Here is a 21,969-nt window from a genome sequence, read left to right on the forward strand (position 1 = left end):
ACACTTTTCTTGTTTCATTCTTACTCTTACATGGCATCTGTCTATGCAGATTGCAAGACCAGTTGCTAGGTCCAGCGCTCTAGATCAGTTATCTACACATCACATACTAAATGAATGAATGCAGTTCTACACCTCTCAGCTTCCAGTGTTTCCTTTGTGAATTATTTTGCAGCAGTGTTCATTACCTGTAATCAAAGTTTTAAAAGACTTGTTGATAATTTTTGTTGTGGGTGTTTAGTTATCTTTTCAGTAGTTCTATTCTATTACTTTCAAGAGCTTTATTTACTTAGTGCTATTGTTGACCAATTACCACTTTTTTCAGGTCCATTTATACCTAGCAAATAAGTATGCGTGTGTCAGTTGAAATGATTCTTTGTCTATCATTCACTGTATATAGCAAAATCTGTAATGTACACTGCATAAAGTAATACTGACTTTTCATGGTCAGTGTTACATTACTCCAGTTTAAAATAATTTATTACTTCCTTCCATTTAAAGTCGGGGCGCATTCTGCCAGGAATTTCCTCTTTTCACAGTTGCAATGCTTTCTTTTACTTAAGTAACTCCAAATTGAATTCTAAATAACTAATCCAGTGTTTGTGTTATATGAAGACAAAGTTGTATAATAAGATACATATGTGGTATGATAGGTTCTGAATTTGAAACCAAAGAATTATATAAACATCATGTGTGCTACCTAGCTCAAGCCATTTGAAACAGAATCTTGTTGACAAGCTTAAATGTTTCATCTGTGGAGGACATGTGTTTTTCTTGTGTTTTCAAATGATATGGTGAACAAGTAGTTGCCAGACAAACTATACGCAGTCTTCTGATGAACCATTAGACTGACAAACTAGGAAAATTCTGGAAAAAAATTAAAAGCTTAGCGTGATTTTTCCTTCTTTTAATAGTCTACACTACAAAACAATAAATTTTTCATTCTGAATAGGAAGAATTAAGTCTATGTGCACATTGCAAATGTACTCAATAAGAATTACTGCTCTTAGCTAATCAGTTTTCTTGTTGACTTGATTGTGACTGTGCAAAGCTCAATCACTGTGTAAGAGCATTCTCTTGATTAGCTACACTTAAACCGCAGACTTGCAGAAGATCGTTAGCACAAATACTAGGATGAGTGTAAGAATAACAGTTCTTAATTCAGCAATAAGTAAAACATTAAAAAAATAGATAGGCATACCCTAGGAAAAAAAGAGGAACAAAATTATTAAAGTAAAAATCCCTTCTCCTAGTCATATTTAAAGAAATAGCCAAAGGAGAAAAAGGTCACAATACTGAATAAAAATTAAACCAAAGGAAAAAACTGTAAAATTGAGTTTAATATTTATGATTACTTTATGTCTTTAATTAATTTTTTCTCACTCTGATTTTATGCTTAGGCATTTTTAAAAGTACTTATACTATATTTCATTATCATATATTGTTATCAGCTGATTGCCTGCATGTTAATGTATGTTGATGGTTGCTATGGCAATTGCCAGTGCATTAGTCTAACTAAATATTATGGGTAAGAAGTTACATAATTGTTGTTCCAAATTTCTGTTTCATATTTTTAATGACAGTATTTTGTAATATCTTTTGGATATACAGTGTTTCAGAAGAAAAGATTCCTCTTTTTATGTCCTTTCCATCACAAATAATTGAAGCCATGGTGTTTCATCTCTTATGTTAATGAGAATATTCTTATATCCAAAAATAATTCCTTGTAGCATTTACTTCAACATCTGTTAGGTCCATTCTCTTCTGGAAGCAGAATTTTTCCACATTTACTAAATTAAATATTGGAAAAAAGGGATGTGAATTTCAGTGTTTTGGAATAAATATGGAAAACATTCCTTTCAAGTGGTCCTTGTGTTGGCCCTTCTCACTAATTATAACTAGAGTGAGTTGATATGGCATAGTAGTTTGTGTCGCAGCAATGCATTATTTTTCTGTTAGTCCTTTAAGCATACAGGTAATGCTTGCCCCATAATATTTCTTCTTGTAGAAAGATCACTGGTAGGACCAGATTTCATCAAGCCCTAATTAATAACTGCACTTTAATATTTACTCACTGTGATAAAGCAAAAGGCAGGTAGCCTCAATTCTAAGCATTTGAAGGACAGCAAAATATGCCTGCAAGTATTTGTCAGAATGGATGTGCCATTTCTTTCCTGATGGTAAAGCTGGAATGAAAACCATGTACATTCTTAAAAGTATAACTCTAATGCTATAAAAGAAGTAAGATACTTTCACTGTAGGCACTGCTTTCTAAAGTAATAGGCACTATTTTGCCCTTCTTAATAAGTCTGACCATTTATCAAAGCCTCTCTATATCTTTGGTATATGTACCCAAGAGAGCAAAGACCAATTATATAGTGAACAAATACATTATATGAGAACAAATACATTATGTGTCCAGGGTTTAATTTTTATTTTTATTTTTAAAAAGATGTTAGGAAGAACATGGAGAGTTCTTTGTATGGTTTCTCTCGCTGCCAACAAATGCTGACAGGATGTGAGAATAAAATGCAGACAAAACCCCAGTTCTGTTAGTCAGTAAAATTATGTCAGGTGTTTAAATAATCTAGTCAAACAGTGTGTTTAAATAATTTAATTTTGCAGTACAGTAGAACCTAATCAGTGTTGTGTTAATAAACAGATAAAATACACAGATCAAACCTTATCAACATGTTAATTTCAGCTGGAAGGGGGGTTACATTACATTACGTATTACAAGAATTTTGCACATTAAGCACATATTCTTACCATTACCCTTTTTTGTGGAAAAGTATGTTTCAAGTATTTGACATAGTAAAGCACAGGCTTATTAGATCTTGTTTAGTGCTATAGTTAAAACCTTTATATATTTGCAGTACAGTAAAGTCTCTGAGCTTTAGTTACGTACTAGCTTCTTGTTATGGTAGCTGTTTTCTAATCACTGTAGAAAATACAATCCGTTTGACTTTTCAGTCAAACTCTTTGCATTTATCCTTGTTCTTGTTGTTTGTTTTGTTGTCCTGTTAAGTAAATTTGATGGCAAATGAAAGCAGGTATAAGCCACAGGGTTTCATTATTTGTGTATTACTTTCCTTTGTTATGACTTTCTAGACTATTGCAGTGTCTTTGAATCCTTACTGTATTTGCAGTTCTGTGATTTCTGTTGGTATAAATAGCTACTGCTTCTGTAGCACAATTCTGGTTTTAAGACAAAGCACAGTTTCTAAAATTGAATTGATTTTTCGTGCTTATGCAGGATGTGAAAAATCGACGAAATCCTCGCCTTGTACCTTACGCTCTTTTGGATGATCGAACGAAGAAGTCAAACAAAGACAGTCTTCGGGAAGCAGTCCGCACCCTCCTAGGCTATGGTTACAACCTGGAAGCTCCTGATCAAGATCATGGTGATTAATTTTGCTTTTCTGTCTCACTCTCTCCCCCTCTACCTTTCTCATATGATTAATTAATGTTAAAAGCTTAAGCAATTTAAATCAGGATTGTGAATTCTACACGACACAACCCTGAAATACTGTAAATCAGGAATTTTTTTTAATTATTTTAATATTTTCTGCTTTTTTCAGTTTATTATTCTGCTTAATGTATGATCTTATGCCAGGGAATAAAATATATGGTTGCATTTTATGCATGTATCCTATCGATATATTGATTAATGAATGATTATTTCTCCTGCTTTATATAATGATAGTATTGTTAAATTTTGGACCTATTTAGACCATAGACCTTCAGTAAAGCATTTCTTCAGATCTAACTTATACCCAACAGAGGGAACCTGCCATTTTCAATTGCTTTTCCAAACCATGTATCTACTCTGGTCCCTAGCTTTTTGAGAGGCTGCTAGTAAATTACACTTTAAATCTGAGTTATGATACTATGAATGTTTAACAAGGCTGGATTGTTAAATGGGCAAAACAATGTTTTCTAGTGGAGTAGATTATTTTGGTGGCAAAATGACATGATATTACTGTTAAATCTGCCTATGCCTAGTCTGGAGAGTTTAAGGCTGACACGTAATCTCATAATTTCTTCCCCTCCCATTGTAGGAGGGAGATGCTGTGTAGAGTAAGTGAGCATCACTTCTGCTTGCTTCTGGGAAGGTGGGTTTGCTGGTAGAGGATGGTCTTATGAAAATAAAGGGGTTGTCTAGTGGTGTCAGGTGAGAGGGAGACAAAGCACACTTAATTCCTACAATCTCTTCCAAATGCCAGTGAAAAGTATTAATCCTGTTTCCTCATTTACAGCTCTGAGAACCATATGCTCCCCTGCCTTTCTTTTGGAATGAACTGGAAAAATTTGTTTTTTTCCTTATGATGCAGAGATCCTTGAGCTAGTTTTGTGCATAGAGTTACTAATGAAATGTAAAGAACACAATTTCAATCCTTGCATTTGAAAGGTGTCATCAATCCTGTTGCAAAATTCCCAGACAAAAGGACCTGCAGAACATCTTCCACAAACTGGCTTTTCTTAAACAAAGACTGTAATTGCATTCAGCAAAAGGTTTTTATCCTCATTTTGAGGGTTTAAATTTCACAATTTATGACCCTCTCAAGTTTGAGATGCGTAAAACATGTCTGTCAATGCTTATAGCCCCTGATGGCAATAACTACCATGCAGCTGCTCACTCTCCCTTGTACCCTGCTGGGATGGGGAGGAGAGCAGAAAAAGGCAAAACTTAGGGGTTGAGATAAGAACAGTATAATACTTGAACTAGAGTTCAATAAAATAATACTGACAGTAAAAATAACAATAATTTTAACGAAAAGTTGAGAAAGAGGAATAAAACACAATAAAAACAAGTGATGGACAATACAATTGCCCACCTACTAACTGATGCCCAGCCCATCCCTAGGTATCGATTGTCCCCTTCCGGGTAACTGCACCAAGTTTATATCCTGAGCATGATGTGCTGTGACATGAACATTCCGTTGGCTAGTTTAGGTCAGCTGACCTGCTTCCTCCCAGCTTCTTGTGCCCCTCCTCACTGGCAGAGCATGAGAGACTGAAAAGTCCTTGACTAGGGTAAGCACTGCTTAGCAACAAGTAAAAACATCGGGGTTTTATCAACATTATTCTCTGACTAAAGCCAAATCACAGCACTGTACCAGTTACTAGGAAGAAAACTATACCCTCTGAAACCAGGACAATGCCGTAGGGATTGTCTTTCATCAGCCAAAATCCATACTGTTATTAAGGGATTTAGAGCCCTCTAGTGGTGTTCTGCATCTCCATTCATTAATTTTATTTTAAACGCTGATTTACAAAGCTCTACACCATCATTTTTATTCTTTATTAGTATTACTACTTACTGGTTCCCACAGTAGCTTTACTTTTGGCGTTGCGTAGAATCTAGAAAGCATTAGGTTGCTTAGAATCTAAAAAGGCAACAAATTATCAGTATTCATGCTTTTAGCTGGTTCATCTATAGAGGTGTGGCACTGAGGGTCTTCAAAAGTGTTTTTAAGGCAATAATCATGTAGACCATCAAAGATAAAAATTTACTAATAAAGGATTATGTGGCAGGGAGTTCAGAGCTGCTTACAGGAAACTTAATGAACCTGACCTAATGGAAGTCAGACATTTGGTGACGTGACAAATGATACTAAATTCTGAGGGATGTGACCTTATAGGCTATTCAAGAAGATTTTGGAAATGTGAACCCTCCCCCATCCCCCACTAGATGAATTAGTGTAGAGTAAGTTTTAAGAGTTACCCAAGTGTGTTGATTCCCCAGAATTGGCAAGGGTGCTTTCACCATAAGGCTGTTCTGCAGGCACATTCTTCTTTTCATGCCTATGCTCAAAAGGATTCCTTGGTTTTCGCTGCCTTAATTTTGTCAGTAGTTAGAGTACTTTGTGTGTTGTGTTTTCTTTTCTTTACTTTTTTTATTTTTTTAAACCTAACAGCGATGAAACTGGATGTATGTAGTGGGATAATGGAAAAATTCAGGATCTTCCGCACAGAAAAGACTTATGCTGTGAAGGCTGGGAAGTGGTACTTTGAGTTTGAGGCAGTTACTGCAGGAGACATGAGAGTTGGCTGGACAAGGCCAGGTTGTCTGCCAGATCAGGAGCTTGGCTCAGATGAAGAAGCTTTTGTTTTTGATGGCTTTAAGGTTTGTATATGTTTGTCTGTAACAATATAAATGATTGCCAAACTTTTAATTTCGTGTCTTATTTTGTGTGTCAGAATCTCAACATAATTGACTTCTTTCATTTCTGTTTCATAATTTTTTTTTCTCTCTTTGAGGGCCTAGGTGGAGTAAGGAGGATAAATGTCACCTGATAATTATTTAGCAGTGTTTGGCATTTCTATTTTTTTCACAGTTTCACAGTATTTGTGCAGTATATGTAAAGCACTGAAAATCTAAGTGACTCACACAAATTCAGAGTACTGGCAGAGATGTAATTAACTATGAATCATTTCTTTAATTTTTTACTTTGTTGTTTTTCTCTCCATAAGAAGTGTCATTAGGGAAAGATTTGGTAACAACTGTTAGCAGTAAGCATTTGAAGCAAAATTTGATACAAGTTTTTTATGGGAATGTAAAAGTTATGAAGAGCATACCTAGGTTTTCGTGGAAATCCTTACAGTTTAGTGTAAATTAAGTATGATAGAAACAGTAATTTTTTTCTTCAGTTTAATTCTTTATGAGAAAATGACAGATGGAAATGTAATAGTAAAAATATCTAGGAAAAGAAACTATGTGTTATTGATTTTAATCAGAATAGATTAAATGTCTCATTAAAACCTTTTATTTCACTATGAAGGCAAGTGCAACCGCTATCCAAACCATAGTTGCTTTTAAGGTTACTTATGACTCAAGTCAAAATGTTTCTGATGTCTGATGCCGGAATTAATTTTGGCTATTACTGTTACAATATGTAACAGAAATCAACAGCATTTCTGGCTGTTTCTCATCAGATCAATCTCTCAAGATGTTTTTTATTCATGCTGTTGGATTTTTTTCCCAGTCTCATATTACATGAGAGGATGCATTAAAATGAGAACTGAAAAGTTGTTTTTGTAAAATATCCAATTGGCTTGAGTGAACTATTCAAGTTGTGTCTTTACTAGAATAGCTATGTAGTATTTTTCCTACTGAATCTTAGAGTTTGAACTTTCTGTTTCAATCCACAAAGCTATTTTGTTGTCTTTGATTTTAATCAATTCTGTCCTTGGTTCTTCTTGATTAAAGAAAAGTTTTTGACCTTTGGGTTACACAGGTAGGCTCATTTGTTTTCTAGGAATTTCAGGATGGATACAGAGGCTAAAAATCTACTTGTGATGGAATATATGAATAGGGAGCCTATTTGTTATTAACACTGCTTTGTTTTATGTGTGTTACAATAGTTCTTAATAGAAGTTTGTTTCGTTGAATTCTGATCCAAGACCACATCCAAAGCCTTTGCAGTCTGACTTTTGAAGGTTAGCCATACAAATCATTAATCATGCCCTCAGCTGCTCTGAAATACATCAGAAACTCAGCATGCTTGTCCACAAACAGAAAATTCTGTTCATTTCAAAATATGGAATGACAGAAAGTTTGATTTATTTTGCACACAACAGTTTTAGAATTATACTTAAGGAAACAAAGTTTGTTTGTAAGGAGTGAATTTATAGGGTACTAGGTTGAATAAAAGTGATTGCTTAAAAAAAGTTTGTGAAGTGGCTAGTTAACATTGTAATTGATAGCATATTATTTTCATTACAAGTCTTTCATGGAGCTTCTGCAGAAAAATAAGCTATTCTCTTGTTACTAAAATGTTGAAATAGCAATTTTACGCATCAGCTCACTGGGCAGCGTTTTACAATACCGGTGTGGGAGGTGTTTGCAGGAAGTTAATTGTTGGATTTCCATTTTCAAAGTCAACTTGGAGTACACACAGGCATTGTTTTGGAATGATGTGCTGTGAAAGTGTTAATTTAAGTGCCATTTTAATTGAGGGGGCTAATTTTTAGTTGTACCAGTATGAGAGAAAGGAGCACACACATCATCACTGTTACTCTTTGAAATTCTTCTAAATCCTTTTCAGGCACAGCGGTGGCATCAAGGTAATGAGCATTTTGGCCGCTCGTGGTTAGCAGGAGATGTTGTTGGGTGTATGGTTGACATGAATGAGCACACTATGATGTTCACCTTAAATGGTGAAATCCTGCTTGATGACTCAGGGTCAGAACTTGCGTTCAAGGACTTTGAGGTTGGTGATGGTAAGTACTGTAATACAGTGTGTTGCCCATTTTTTTTCTCTGTCTTCCCTTTAATTTGGTGTGCTTGTTTTGTGTTTTATTGGGGTTTTGTTTCATTTGGTATTTTGTTGTAGGGTTGTTTTTGTTTTGTTTTGTGTTTTCTTCTCCCCCTTTCCTCTCTCTAGAGAGCTACCCCTCATCCTTTACTTTTCTTGATTAGTATTAAGCCTTTAGAAAGGAGGTATGCTGGGTGTGAGGATGAGGCAGGGTCTTTTTCTGTGGTGAACTTTGAAGCCATCTTTTCTGATAAGACCTTTTCGCTATTTTGCAAGGATGTGTCTGGGTTTGCAAATTCATGACCTTGAACATTTCATCTATACTGCAGCAGGTTGCTATATGGTGTAGCAGAATCATAGAATGAATCGTAGACTGCTTTGGGTTGGAAGGGACTTTTGACAATTATCTAATCCAACCTCTGCTGCCAAGGGCAAGGACATAAAATTTTATCTAGGTCAAGTACTGAAGCAGTACCAAACTTCTGTCAAATTAGGGAGAACTTATGGTAGAATATAAACCTTGAGCCAGCTTTAAGGTTATGTTTTAGCTCTGGGAGGAGAAACGGCACCTGATCCAGGATAAATCCAGCTGGTACAAAGTTAGACTCCAAAATTATTTGTTTTTAAACCAGCAGATTGAATTTTTTTACCTGTTGTTGTACTGTTCTTGGTGCAGAGTCTGTAAGCCATAGTTTACCATAAGTAAACCATAAGTTTAGTTTACCCGTAAGCCATAGCTTATGAGATTGCAAAAGGTGGCAAAGATCAAGGTTGTGTCAGGTGCCAGATTGATTGTATATTGCAGAAATATTTTGGTTTATAAATTTAATTACATACTTGCATGTGAATAAAAGGGTAAGAAATTACATTAATGTAGATAACTGTCTAAAATTTCTGCTCTGTGGTAATATAAAAAACTATTTTAAGCTTTAATCTTTCCCTTTAATTTATTGTAGTCACATATATTCTGTCATATTTATTATAAACCTGTTAAATAATACATCTGTGTCTGAGAGAGAAGGTTCATTTTTTTTGACCAGTAAAGGCTGCAAATGATACTTTTGAGTTACTGATTCCTATTCCCAGGAGAAATATGAATCTTATACCCATTAATTAGGCAGTTACCTGCTTGAATTTTAACCCCTTTTATCTGGATTTCACAGTATTTTACCTTCAATAGTGCTTTGGGAGAATAATTTTTTCTTTTCATTTTTTTTTTTTCTTCTTCTGCCATATACCAAACTAGGAATTCTTTACTGTCAGGGTGGAGCGACACTGGAAGAGGTGGCCCAAAGATGTTGTGGCTGCCTCATCCATGGAAGTGTTCAAGGCCAGGTGGATGAGGCTTTGAGCAACCTGGTCTAGTGGAAAGTGTCCCTACCCATGGCATGGGGTTTGGAACTAGATGATCTTTAAAGTTTTTTTTTCCAACCTAAACTGTTCTGTAATTCTATGATTTTATTTTATTTAAAATGAGATAATTGCCACCGATTTCCTGGAATCATGCCCACTGCTTTGCTGCCTTCAGATTTCCTTAGATACTGTGATAACATGATGAGGTGACTTGGCTTTATCATTGGTGGTATGGACGCAAAATCATCCTGATGCGTTTAAATAATAATTGTTTTCCATTTATTAGGCAGTATAACCCCTTTGAGGAGTCAGGGATTCTGAGGGAAACTGGAATTCCATGAAATTCTGAGGGCAACCTGTTTGACCACTATTTTAATTTCAAAGTTGATGAAATCACAATGTAATTTTTGTGGTACTTGTTTCTAGCTGCAGGTTCAGAATTAAACAGATCTCTATTGAGTCTGAAACTGCTAAATTAATTCCTGGTTTGACATGGAGCCCCAAGGCCTTGGTAACCATGTCAAACATTTCATGTCAGCATCAAGCCTCTCAGATTTTTCTCAATATCCTTATAATTCACATTAAGATCCTTTTGTCTTTGAAAAGAGATTGCCTTTGAAATAAAATGTATTATATTTTTTTCAAAGGAATGTGCTGATTTATCTCAGATTTAATAACTCTCAACCAATACTTGTGAATATTGTATATATTACAGATATATTGTATACATTAAATATAAATACTTGTAAATATTTTATTGTAAGTATTACTTGTAAATAATCAATACTTGTAAATATTACATTAAAAATTATTATTCATTACAATATTTACAATACTATCAATATTGTAAATATTATTTACAATACTTGTAAATGATACTTGTAAATATTAAATATTATATTGTGAATATAAATGGTATCCCATATACCATTCATGGCAGGGGAGCATCTGTATGTGTGTGTGTGTATATGCAATTGCATGTATGTAACACCCAAATTAATCTTGATTTTACTAGAGCTTTCATTCTTTTATAGGCTGCCTTTAGTTTGGTTTTGTTAATGGCTCTTACTTAAGAGCATTGAGATCTTTCTGCAGGTCACTTCTCTCAGTGAATTGTGTGCATGCCATGGGCTGCTGCAGAGAGACCGTTTGCTTTAGGAAAAAAAAAAAAGATAGAATTTCTTATTAGAGCCCAGTGTCTTGCTTTGGAGGACCGTCTGACTATAGATCAGTCCTGTAGTTTTTAATTTACTTAGGAACAATATAAAGGGAATGTGGCACTCTCCCAGCTTACTCATAAGGCTCATGGGCTGTGTCTTAGGTCGTACTAACAGCAAGAGTAGCTCTTTGGGATTATGGCAGACTAATTCGTGAGATACCATTTCAGTAGATTGTCAGTCATAATTGGATATTATTATGCATTTGTGTAAGAGAAATTTTACACTGTAGATACAAACAAGTACACTTGTCAACTCATGATCTCTGTGAGCATGGATTGTTTGTAGTGAGTGAAAAATTGCATCAGGAGGTTCATCTTGTGTTCTTGAAAGCAGGGGACATGATAAAGTGTTGCTGTCCTATGCTTTTGCCACTTTGACAGAAATGATAGAGTTACTTGTTCTGATGGTAGTGATAAAGTCTTTCTACTTGGTTTTCTATTTCATACAGTAGAATAAAAGCTTTGCTCCATAGGCTAGTTGTGCATGTAGAGACTGTCAGATCATGGGTGAATCATAGAATCAGCTAGGTTGAAAAAGACCTGTAAGATCACACAGCCCAACTGTGCCCCCAGAACTGCTAAGTCCACCCCTAAAGCATGTCACCTTTTTATGTAGCCTCCAGCGTGCAAGGGCTACACAAGATCTCTGATGTATCACATCTCAAATGACTGGATACTCATTTCGAGAAGGGTAATGAAAGTTAGTTTTTATTCCATAATAAGACATGTAACTGCCTTACCAGCACACTCCCTATAAAATGAGAAGCCATATTTTTACCAGGTATGGAAATGCCCTGAAACACCTTTATGACAACTATACCATTAAGAAATCAGTGCAGAATTTCACCAGAGACAGATGTAGTGCTTCCATGATAAGGACTGGCACTGGTGTTTATATTTCATTCATACAGAGCAACAGTTACTGTGTAGAAAAGTGTCAGCTACAGGTACAGTACCATTCTGTCATCAATTCATTTTGTATTGGTGAGAAAGGTTGTGATCTTGATTCCATATTGGCTACAGTTACAGGGTTGTTGGAAAATACTAGGTTGAGTAAGAACATCAATGCAAGTTTTATCTGTATGGGAATTTTTTTCTGGGCTTCTTTGTTTTCTTTCTGGCAATCTTGCAAACACCAATTAACATTTTATTTGTGTGTGTGTGACTATTTGCTTCATGTCTAAGAATGAATCTCTGAGATCTTTTATCCTGAGCCCACAGGAAAAGTCATAGGTAAGCAGATTAGCAGTTTCTGTGCATTCTATTTAGGAAGGGCAAATATTAGTAATACTTTAAATATTTTACATATTTTAAATATTCCTGTTTGATTTAGGTTTTTGTCATGTATACATCTTAATCTTCATGAATAGAGCTGATCATCTTTTGGATTTTGGACTGCATCTGGTTATCTAATCAGCTCTTTCTGTAATGTATGCTTACCAAATTCTGCTGATAACATCAGCTGCTATCGCTTTTTTTTGTTTTGCAAAGGAATTATTTTGCACTTGATTTGAGGGCTGTAATAGAGAGGAACTGTGTATGTGTTAATTTCCAAAGTGCTGGAGATAGAGCTTGCTACTTCCTTTCATGAAATACTTGACCTGTGCAGAAGCATAAAACAGTTTCTCATATATGTAAATATAAAAATATATAAATAGATACAGACACATGTATAGATGTGGCATATTCACAACTGATCAGTTTACATCTCCTTGTCTTTGAACACTTTTTGGTTCCTCTATGTTTTTTATCAAAATATAACAGTATTTGTGTCAAAAGTCTAGCTAGGTCACTGTTTTGTTTTCAACAGCGGTGAATAGCAAATGCCTGTAGATACATGTCAGAACAGGATAAGCAGATTGCAATGCAGTCACCCAGCTTCCAGTGGTTTCTGGTTCAGGAGCCTTCTGGGGCAAACATGAAATGTTTGTGTTGAATAGCCCTGATGTTTTGGGGGTTTGGTTTGTCATTGATTTTTGTTTGTTTATTTTATTTTCCCTTCCCACATGAAGATCTAAACACTTTTTGAATCTATGTGAGCTTTTAGTGTCCATGATGCTATATGACAGAGATTTTAACAGCATTACTATGTGGTTTATAAGGAAGTTCCTCCCTTTCTTTTGAGGCTTGCTACCAAACAGTTTCTTTGATCATAATTCTTTTTTTGAAAAACACTGAAAATTATTTACTGTTCATTTTCTCTGTGCAACTCATAATGGAGGTATGTATCATACCCCCTTTATAATTTTTGAGTCTGAATTACCCTGATTTCTTAAATTGTTGCTGATAAGAGAACAGTTTAATTCATATTGGCCATTTTGCAGATCTATTATATCTATTATATCCTTTTGGACATGTGAAATCATAAGATTCTAAAATTGGATGCTATACATTAAATAGTGAGGTGATTCAGACAGAGCACTTGCCTTAGGCAGCATATACCTATGTGGTTTTTTGAAAAAGGTTATGTCATTTTTTGATTGACATTGTGAGGATTCATGCTGTTTCTGTGAAAATCCATTCTCAAGCAACTTAGAAGGTTGTCCACAGAAGGTTGTTACTGTTGTTTCGTAATGAGCTGGGATTTATAATTTTGTTGAAAATAGAATTTAATTTTTGGCTTTGCTTAAAAACTTTTTCAATATCTTACAGTTTCCTTTAACTCAACAGGAAGCTGAGGAAAGCCTAGTCTAGCAGGCCAGCCGCATTCATCTATGTATGCAAATATAACTTTCCTAGTTATATGTTGTACAATATGATTTTGTGCCATTTATTGCTGGAAAATGTTGTTTATTATCGTCTTTCACTGGATTTGTGCTAGCAGAATGGACATAAATTATGTTGTCTAAAATCATCTATATTATCTGAGAAGTTGGTGCTTTGTGATTTAAGAGCCTTGCTGTGAAGATGAAAGTCTGGACTTGAACTTATAACTAATAGTGTATGTCCTTAAATTTGTCATGCCTAATATATGTATACATGATAAACAATCTTGTGTATCTGTAATAAAATCTTCAGAAGGGGATACTGAAGGTTGATCTTCTATCTGGTGAGCAATCCTGTAGATAGTGCTCTGGAGTTTGTTTTTGTCTCTGTAAAGAACCTATCAACCATTTTTCATCTGTGCAGACTAAAGAAAAATGAGGAACTCTACTTGTATTTTGTCCTTATACCCTTCAATACTTGGTACATTCACATGAACTAGAATAATTGAAGAGAGCTTTATGATTCTTGTTGTTACAAAACAACCCCATTTTGTTAATAGCTAGGTCAAATGACTCTACAAAGCAGTTTGTAGCTGTGGTAATTCAAAATGAGGATCATCGTAAGAATTAATAGTTTTTTTAAGGATTTTAGACTGTGGTGCTGAGCATGACAAAAAAATCAAAAAAGGAAGCCCAGACAGTTTTTAATGAAGTGCAAAGGGGTCACAAGTGAGTCCCCTGTGCTAATGAAGTAATGAGAACAGATGCATACAAATGTGAGGCTGATTCAAAAGTAAAACAAAACAAAACAAAACAAAAAAATCCAGCTGAAAAGGAAACGTACTACAAGTTCCATAAAGCTACAGCATCATGTTGTCATTTCTCATTATCCAGAGTCACAAGTATTACAATTTTAAAAAAAAATTAATTAATATTAATTAAAAAAAAATAAGTTGCAACATGCATTTGTGAGTTTGTAATTTTTTTCACTACTATAGCTGTATGGACAAGCGCTATATTTTTTTTAAAGTAATTCCTGAGGTTCTCTCAAAATACCGTGACTGACGGAATTTTAGGAGGAACATTTAAAGTACTAAGATTTTAAATAAAATTGGCAACACTCTACCAGTTTATCAGAGGGATTAACCAATATCTGATTGTTGGACTCCTCGGTGTACACTTAGGTTTCTGTGAAGTAAATGGAGTCTTGCATGAAAAGTTCTATGACTATTTGATAATTTTTTTTTCAGAATGACGTTTCTGGTACGCTACTCGGGGATATGCAAGAGGTGACGTGCTACTGAAGACTTGCGTTTATACTGTTTGTGGGTTTTGTTTGTTTGTGTGGTTTGGTGTTTTTTGTTTTTTTTTGTGTTTTTTTTTTTTCCAGATAATTTTAAATTGGGTTATAGAAGAGAGCAGTTCCCTGATGTTCATGACAACATGATAACCCACTTTCTTTTATCTTATTTTAAGGATTTCTACCTGTATGCAGCCTGGGCCCATCTCAAGTGGGAAGAATGAACTTTGGAAAAGATGTCAGCACTCTAAAATATTTCACTATCTGTGGCTTACAGGAAGGGTATGAACCCTTTGCTGTTAATACAAACAGAGATATCACCATTTGGCTGAGTAAAAGGCTCCCTCAGTTTCTGCCAGTGCCACAAAATCATGAACATATTGAGGTTTGTGAGATCCTATTAAAATGTTTCTAGACACTTCTTCCATGAATATGTTTGAATAATGTTTCTACTTTTGCAGTTCTAGACAAAATTTTTAATGTGATATGTTGGCCCAGTTCTGGATGAAACTTGCACCTGTTACCAATTTCTTAAATTGATGGAGTTGGTAATATTTCTTTGTTCTTGAAATCTGTTGTGTCTGGACATGAGATTTTCAGGGACAAATTCTACAAGATATCCTCATTAAGAGATCCTTGTTCAGTGAGAGCAACGTTTGTAGACAGCTTCCGGAAATGAGGCATTTCTGCATAAGAGATACTGTGTGTTCTGGACTGATTTTTGCGTAACTAATTGGTTTGGATATTAATAAATATTTATTCACCAATCGTGTCAACACTTATGTCCCTATCAGTTGTGCATCTTGATGGAACTAAATTAATCATTCATTCTACCATGAAATCCTCCTGAAATTGAAAGAGCTCTTTTTCAGCTGATGTATGTTACACTTGTAGTATTTAAGAAGTAATTTGTGTTCTTGCATATGTCCATGTATGATTTATTTTGGTTGGTTTGTGTTATTCTGGGCAGGCCTGGATTTATGTTGCTGAGATTTTTGATGTGAGTGGGTATTTTTATGTAACAACGGAACAACAGAAATACCCTTATGGTATTTATTTTCACTTAAAATGACAACACGTGATTACAATACATTTGATGGTTTACAGCATATTGTTTCAAGTTTTGCAAGTCATGGATGCTTATTGTAGAAACAGAAGTTGAATATTTAAAAAGGGTGAAAAAAGCATCAGCTGCAAAACAACTGCGTCTTTATGTTTGGTAGGTAATGAGAATTGATGGCACCATAGACAGCTGCCCCTGCCTGAAGGTCACACAGAAGTCCTTTGGTTCACAGAACAGTAAAACAGACGTCATGTTTTTTCGATTAAGCATGCCCATTGAATGTGCTGAGGTGTTCTCAAGATCAGCTGCAGGAGGGTTACCAGGCCCTGGTTTTTTTGGCCCGAAGAATGACTTGGAGGATTATGATGCTGATTCTGATTTTGAGGTTCTAATGAAAACTGCTCATGGTCATCTAGCTCCTGATCGGACAGAAAGAGAAAAAGATGCCACAAAGTCAGAGTTAAACAACCATAAGGATTATGTTCAAGAAAAGCCTTCACGTCTTAAACAAAGGTTAGTAGCACATGTGGCTTGCAATTTTGTGTCTGTTCCCTAACACAGTAGGCAGGACGGTTACCCTTTTTGTGATTAAATTATATCTTACTCAATGTATAGATTACAATTAAGCAACATTTTTGAACATTTTAGAAACCTGTAATTTGGTGTATTGGGAAGGCTTTTGTGATCATCAAGTGAAGTCTATTTTAAAACCATGGAGATCCTTTCTGACTGAACTACAAAGTGACATGGAATATTTTTTCACATGGCTTCCAAAAAGCTGGACATGTTAGATAATCTTTATGTAGAAATTTATATTAGCTTCTCATCTCACTCAATGAGTTAAATAATCATAAGAGTATTCTCTAGCAGACACCTTTATCCCGCCTAATTTTTCTTACGGAATCTGGATCAGAATGCCCAACTTTTGATGATGCTGTGGAGATGGAAACACTATGCCATTAACTGGACAATATTACTATACCTTTCCATTTCTTTTCTGCTCTTCTTAACCAAACTTGGTTTCTTAAATATTTCAGTTGCAGAATAAATCAGTTGCATATAGGTGGTGTTTTTAAATGCATTCTTCCAAAGTGATAGATGGTTAACAGCCTGGTAGTTTTAAGTTACGTGAATTTAGTTTCCAGTTAACTTCTGAATATATAATTTAAGCTCAGAGTTCATTTAAGCACTTTTTGAAATGAGCTTCTCTTTTTTCCGAATAATTTATTTGGTTTTAATCTCTATGGAATTGATAGCCTAACTAGTGTTACGTACTTATAATGTAATCAATACTATGTATTTAGGGCTAGCATAAGAAATACATATTTAGGGATAATGTATCAATGTAAAATTGTGTATATATTGATATATTCAGCTTCTTATACAGATTTTGATTTTACTTATTACAGATTTATGCTGAGGAGGACAAAGCCAGATTATAGCACGAGTCACTCTGCACGGCTTACTGAGGATGTGCTAGCAGATGATAGGGATGACTATGATTATTTGATGCAAACTTCCACGGTATAGTAACATACGATTGGTATTTCAGCTGTTTGCTTTGTTAATCCTGTACTACTGAAGTTAGACCACTATATTCCTTTTGTTTTGACTTGTCAGTCTAAAAGAATTTCCACATGGAAACCCATAACTGAGTTGAATCAATTTTTGAAACTACAATTAATAACACCAAACACAAAAGAGAAAGAATAAGTAGTTCTAGAATAATGGAATAAATAGGAAAAATTGCATTAAATAGGGTTCAGGACTATACTGTTACCCAGCATTTATTTAATGTAATTCCCAAGGAAAGTTCTGTGCAGGCTTTTGTGCATCTTCTCTGACAAGATCAGCTCCATAAGCAGTCAGTCTTCAATTTTTAAAGGGAAAAAAATACTTCTCTTCTGGATGTATTCTTCTCTTTCTAAAAGGTACTAGATACTAGAGACTGAGTCACCTCCAGTATAGAAACTGTAGCTGCACTACAAAAATATCTAGAATGCTATGATGCAGAAGCCTACAATACAATCATATAAGCTGCATTTTTTAATACTTTCAATTGTTTTTTAATATACATCTTTTGTTAGCTGCATTTTGATTTGTGTTTATATTCTTTTGTTTCTTTGCTTATGAATTGCACTTGAAGAAGCCTATGCTGCTTTTGAAGAGATTAGATGTTCTCAGATTTTAAAGCAACAAATTAATTCTAAATCAAACTGATAAACTGGAAACCAAATATTAACATTTAAAGATTTTTATTTTTATTTTTTTGACAGTACTATTATTCAGTGAGAATATTTCCTGGTCAAGAACCTGCTAATGTCTGGGTGGGCTGGATTACATCTGACTTTCACCAGTACGACACAAGCTTTGACTTGGAAAGAGTGCGTACTGTCACAGTTACACTGGGAGATGAAAAAGGGAAGGTTCATGAGAGGTTGGTTAGAATTTTCTTACAAAGATACATATTTTATACCCATAAAAGCAACTAACAATCTATAAACTGTAAATCCACCTTATTTAATATAGTTAGGTTTATGTTAAAAAAAATGTAATAAGAAAATGTATAACTTGTTCTCTTGCTTGTGAAGAAACAGCAATGTGATTATTACTCCATGTATATAGCAATAATCTAATCAAATCAATAGGCACAGCTTGTCTATGTAGTTTCAGACTATGATCTTGTAAATACTGACTTATGAACTGCTACAAAGTAGAGCAAAATACCTGGTAGCATTTTTGGAACTTTCTGATTTTGAGCAGGCCGGAATTGGTGCAACACCTCCTCTCAGCACTTCAGCTTGTGATCCTGCCAGAAACTGTGTGTTTAACATAAATGATTTGTAACATTAAATTTGAAAGTCAATTTTGTATCATAGAATTTTACAAAAGATTTGAGCTTGTCAATATTTTGCAATCTTCAGTTTTTATTTTTTTCAATTATGAAGGCTAGGTTTCATTGAATTTTGGCACTGGTTATGCTTTGATCCATTGTTTTCAGCCACAAGAGCTTGTTGGTTGCAGGCATGCAAAATTGTTCTTAGTCCACTACATAAAGTTCACACACCATCCATAAATAAATCTGTCTTTTGACATTCAGTATAAAACGGAGCAACTGCTATATGGTGTGCGCAGGAGAGAGCATGAGCCCTGGACAAGGGCGTAATAATAATGGTCTGGAGATTGGTTGCTTGGTTGATGCTGCCAGTGGCCTGCTGACCTTCACAGCTAATGGCAAGGAACTAGGCACATACTATCAGGTGGGTATTTTTTTGATCATGTCTTCTAGTGGGAAGGGGGAAAACTGAATCTTCAGACTACATTTTATTAGAAACTTTTGTACAATTGGAAGGAGTTGTTGCTCTTATGACTGATTTCTCTACTCCCATTGGGATTTTCTCAGGTTTTATTCAAAAGCTTACATTTATTAACTGTTAATATAGATATTAGGGGGTGGGGGTGTTAATATGTAATAGTGTTTTGCTGTCTTCAGTGGTTATATATTTGTGCGTCTTTGATTTAGGTTGAACCGAGTACAAAGTTATTTCCTGCTGTATTTGCTCAAGCTACAAGCCCCAATGTTTTCCAGTTTGAATTGGGAAGAATAAAGGTAAAGAATGCTTGGGTTTGTGCAGGTTTAGGACTAATATTTCAAATAATGATTTCAATTTTTTTTTTCCTTAGATTTTATTTTGGCTATTTGTTGCCTGCAATGTGCTGTTGTTATTGGGCATGTTTTCATGATTTCAAGTGTTTGCACTATTGCCATTTTTATTCTTAACTCAGTTTTAAATGGTTCATGTATTTAAATCACGGTTCATTGGATGAGAAGGGTTGTAACTGGTTAGAATTGACAGAGGATATTGCAGAGTCTTCTTGAATTTTCTGAATCTCATCCTTTATGATGAAATGAAATTACTGAGGTCAGTAAGGCAAATCTCTTACTCTACAAACAAAGCATGGATGACCTGCAGGTTAGGTTGGGGTTTTAAAATTGTTTTAAAGTGCATTCCAACAGCACACTAGAGAAAACTGAGCTAAACTTTGCTTCCTTGCTTTTGAGACATGGATGTCTAACAAATCAGAAGATGTAAGAGAAGAGTGGAGTTCAAATATCTGGTCCAAGGATGTGATGACACATTCCATTCAAGTTTTTAACTACTTAGAAAAAAAAAAAAAAGCTTTTATGGACAGTGCTTTCTTGCTGCCAATCTTCCAACAGTTCCCTGCTGGTTTTACAATCTACTGAGAATATTAGTTTCCTGTTGCACTGTAGTTTATGCTGAATATATTTCTTGAAAAATATAATATATTAATTGTTTGGTAAAGATGGTGAAACTGATTGTCTCTTCTGTTGGAATTTTCCAGAATGTAATGCCATTATCTGCTGGCTTATTCAAAAGCGAACATAAAAACCCCGTCTCCCAATGTCCCCCACGTCTCCATGTCCAATTTCTTACTCATGTGCTTTGGAGCAGAGTGCCAAATCACTTCCTGAAGGTTGATGTCTCTCGGATCAGTGAAAGACAAGGCTGGATGATACAGTGCCTGAATCCTTTGCAGTTCATGGCCCTTCATATTCCTGAAGAAAACAGGTTGATGTTTGTGTGTTGAAGTATATTCAATTTAAACAAGTGAAGAAATATAACTTTGTGATTTCCCTGTTACCTAGATGTCTCAGTATTTTGCCAGTGCCAAAACTGAAAATAAAATCACTGGAATATTAGCTAAGAATTCTAAACAAACAGCTTTGCCCCCAACCCTCTGCAAATGAACTGGTTAGTCTGTTGTCATTTTGCAACCCCAGATCTAAAAAAAAGAAATCATATAAATATCCCAACCTATACTAATTTTAAAATCTTATTTCAGTTATCCAGATTCTTGTTTGTAGTATGAAGAAGTATTCTGTGTTAAGTAAACAATTTTGATCTTTCCCCACTGAAAAGAATTGAAGTTGTACGTTAGAGCAACCTGAAAAAATTTTTGATTGAACATTGTTATTAGTCCTTGATGCTTAGGTTGACATTGTTTCTTACATGAAAACTGAAATGTGGAAGAAGTCTCATCCCTAGAATTGATACTGTGCCAATGTTATTGTTAGGGAGAATTTTGAATTCCTTCACTTAAATAAGTTTTTGCACTGATGCAAAATTTACTGTTTGTCTTTTTGTTTTATTTGTTTTTCTCTGCAGGACAATTGATATTTTAGAGCTGACAGAACAAGAAGAATTGCTGAAATTTCACTACCATACCCTCCGATTATATTCAGCTGTTTGTGCTTTAGGTAACAATAGAGTGGCCCATGCAATGTGTAGCCATGTGGATGAATCTCAGCTCCTGTATGCTATTGAGAATAAATATATGCCAGGATTATTACGTGCAGGATATTATGACTTACTCATTGACATCCATCTCAATACCTATGCAACTGCCAGGTTAATGATGAATAATGAATTCATAGTTCCAATGACAGATGAGACCAAGAGTATTACTTTGTTTCCTGATGAAAACAAAAAACATGGCCTCCCTGGCATAGGACTTAGCACTTCATTAAGGCCAAGAATGCAGTTCTCCTCTCCGAGTTTTGTAAGCATTAGCAGTGAGTGCTTTCAGTTCAGTCCTGAATTCCCTCTGGAAACCTTAAAAGCCAAAACCATAGAGATGCTGACTGAAGCTGTTCAGGAGGGCAGCCTCCATGTCAGAGATCCAGTTGGAGGTTCTACAGAATTTCTGTTTGTCCCTCTCATCAAACTCTTTTATACCCTCCTGATCATGGGAATCTTCCACAATGGGGATCTGAAACACATCTTACAGTTGATTGAGCCCCGGGTTTTCAAAGAAGCAGTGAGCCAGGAGGATGAAATTGATTTCTCAGATAAAGAGCTGAGTTCAGGTGAGCTCAAGTCAGAAGAAGGAGAGGAAGAAACCAAAGGGGAGCAAGTGCCAAAGGAAGGGCTTCTTCAGATGAAACTTCCAGAACCTGTTAAGTTGCAGGTAACAATACTGCTGTGATAGTGATTGTTCCCATTTCTTCACAAATCCTTTTTTCTTTATTTGGTCATTTCTCTTTC

At 35.1% G+C, this 21,969-nt stretch overlaps 1 protein-coding gene across 7 annotated transcripts in view; it reads left to right on the forward strand.

Moving 5' to 3' along the window:
* Positions 1–21,969, forward strand: part of RYR2 (ryanodine receptor 2) — a 379,474-nt gene that overhangs the window by 228,807 nt on the left and 128,698 nt on the right. For all 7 annotated transcript variants that reach the window (XM_057414543.1, XM_057414545.1, XM_057414546.1 and 4 more), the window contains 11 exons: positions 3,254–3,401; positions 5,919–6,127; positions 8,049–8,223; positions 15,012–15,220; positions 16,059–16,411; positions 17,308–17,422; positions 18,175–18,335; positions 18,999–19,158; positions 19,422–19,508; positions 20,267–20,493; positions 21,091–21,892. In XM_057414543.1, coding sequence (XP_057270526.1) covers positions 3,254–3,401; positions 5,919–6,127; positions 8,049–8,223; positions 15,012–15,220; positions 16,059–16,411; positions 17,308–17,422; positions 18,175–18,335; positions 18,999–19,158; positions 19,422–19,508; positions 20,267–20,493; positions 21,091–21,892 — 2,646 coding nt within the window. The remainder of the gene's footprint in view (positions 1–3,253; positions 3,402–5,918; positions 6,128–8,048; positions 8,224–15,011; positions 15,221–16,058; positions 16,412–17,307; positions 17,423–18,174; positions 18,336–18,998; positions 19,159–19,421; positions 19,509–20,266; positions 20,494–21,090; positions 21,893–21,969) is intronic.

This window comes from Pezoporus wallicus, unplaced genomic scaffold (assembly GCF_028554395.1).
Source record: "Pezoporus wallicus isolate ANWC-B61680 ecotype Strahan unplaced genomic scaffold, APGP_CSIRO_Pwel_v1 contig_8042, whole genome shotgun sequence".
In the NCBI taxonomy this organism is placed as follows: domain Eukaryota; kingdom Metazoa; phylum Chordata; class Aves; order Psittaciformes; family Psittacidae; genus Pezoporus; species Pezoporus wallicus.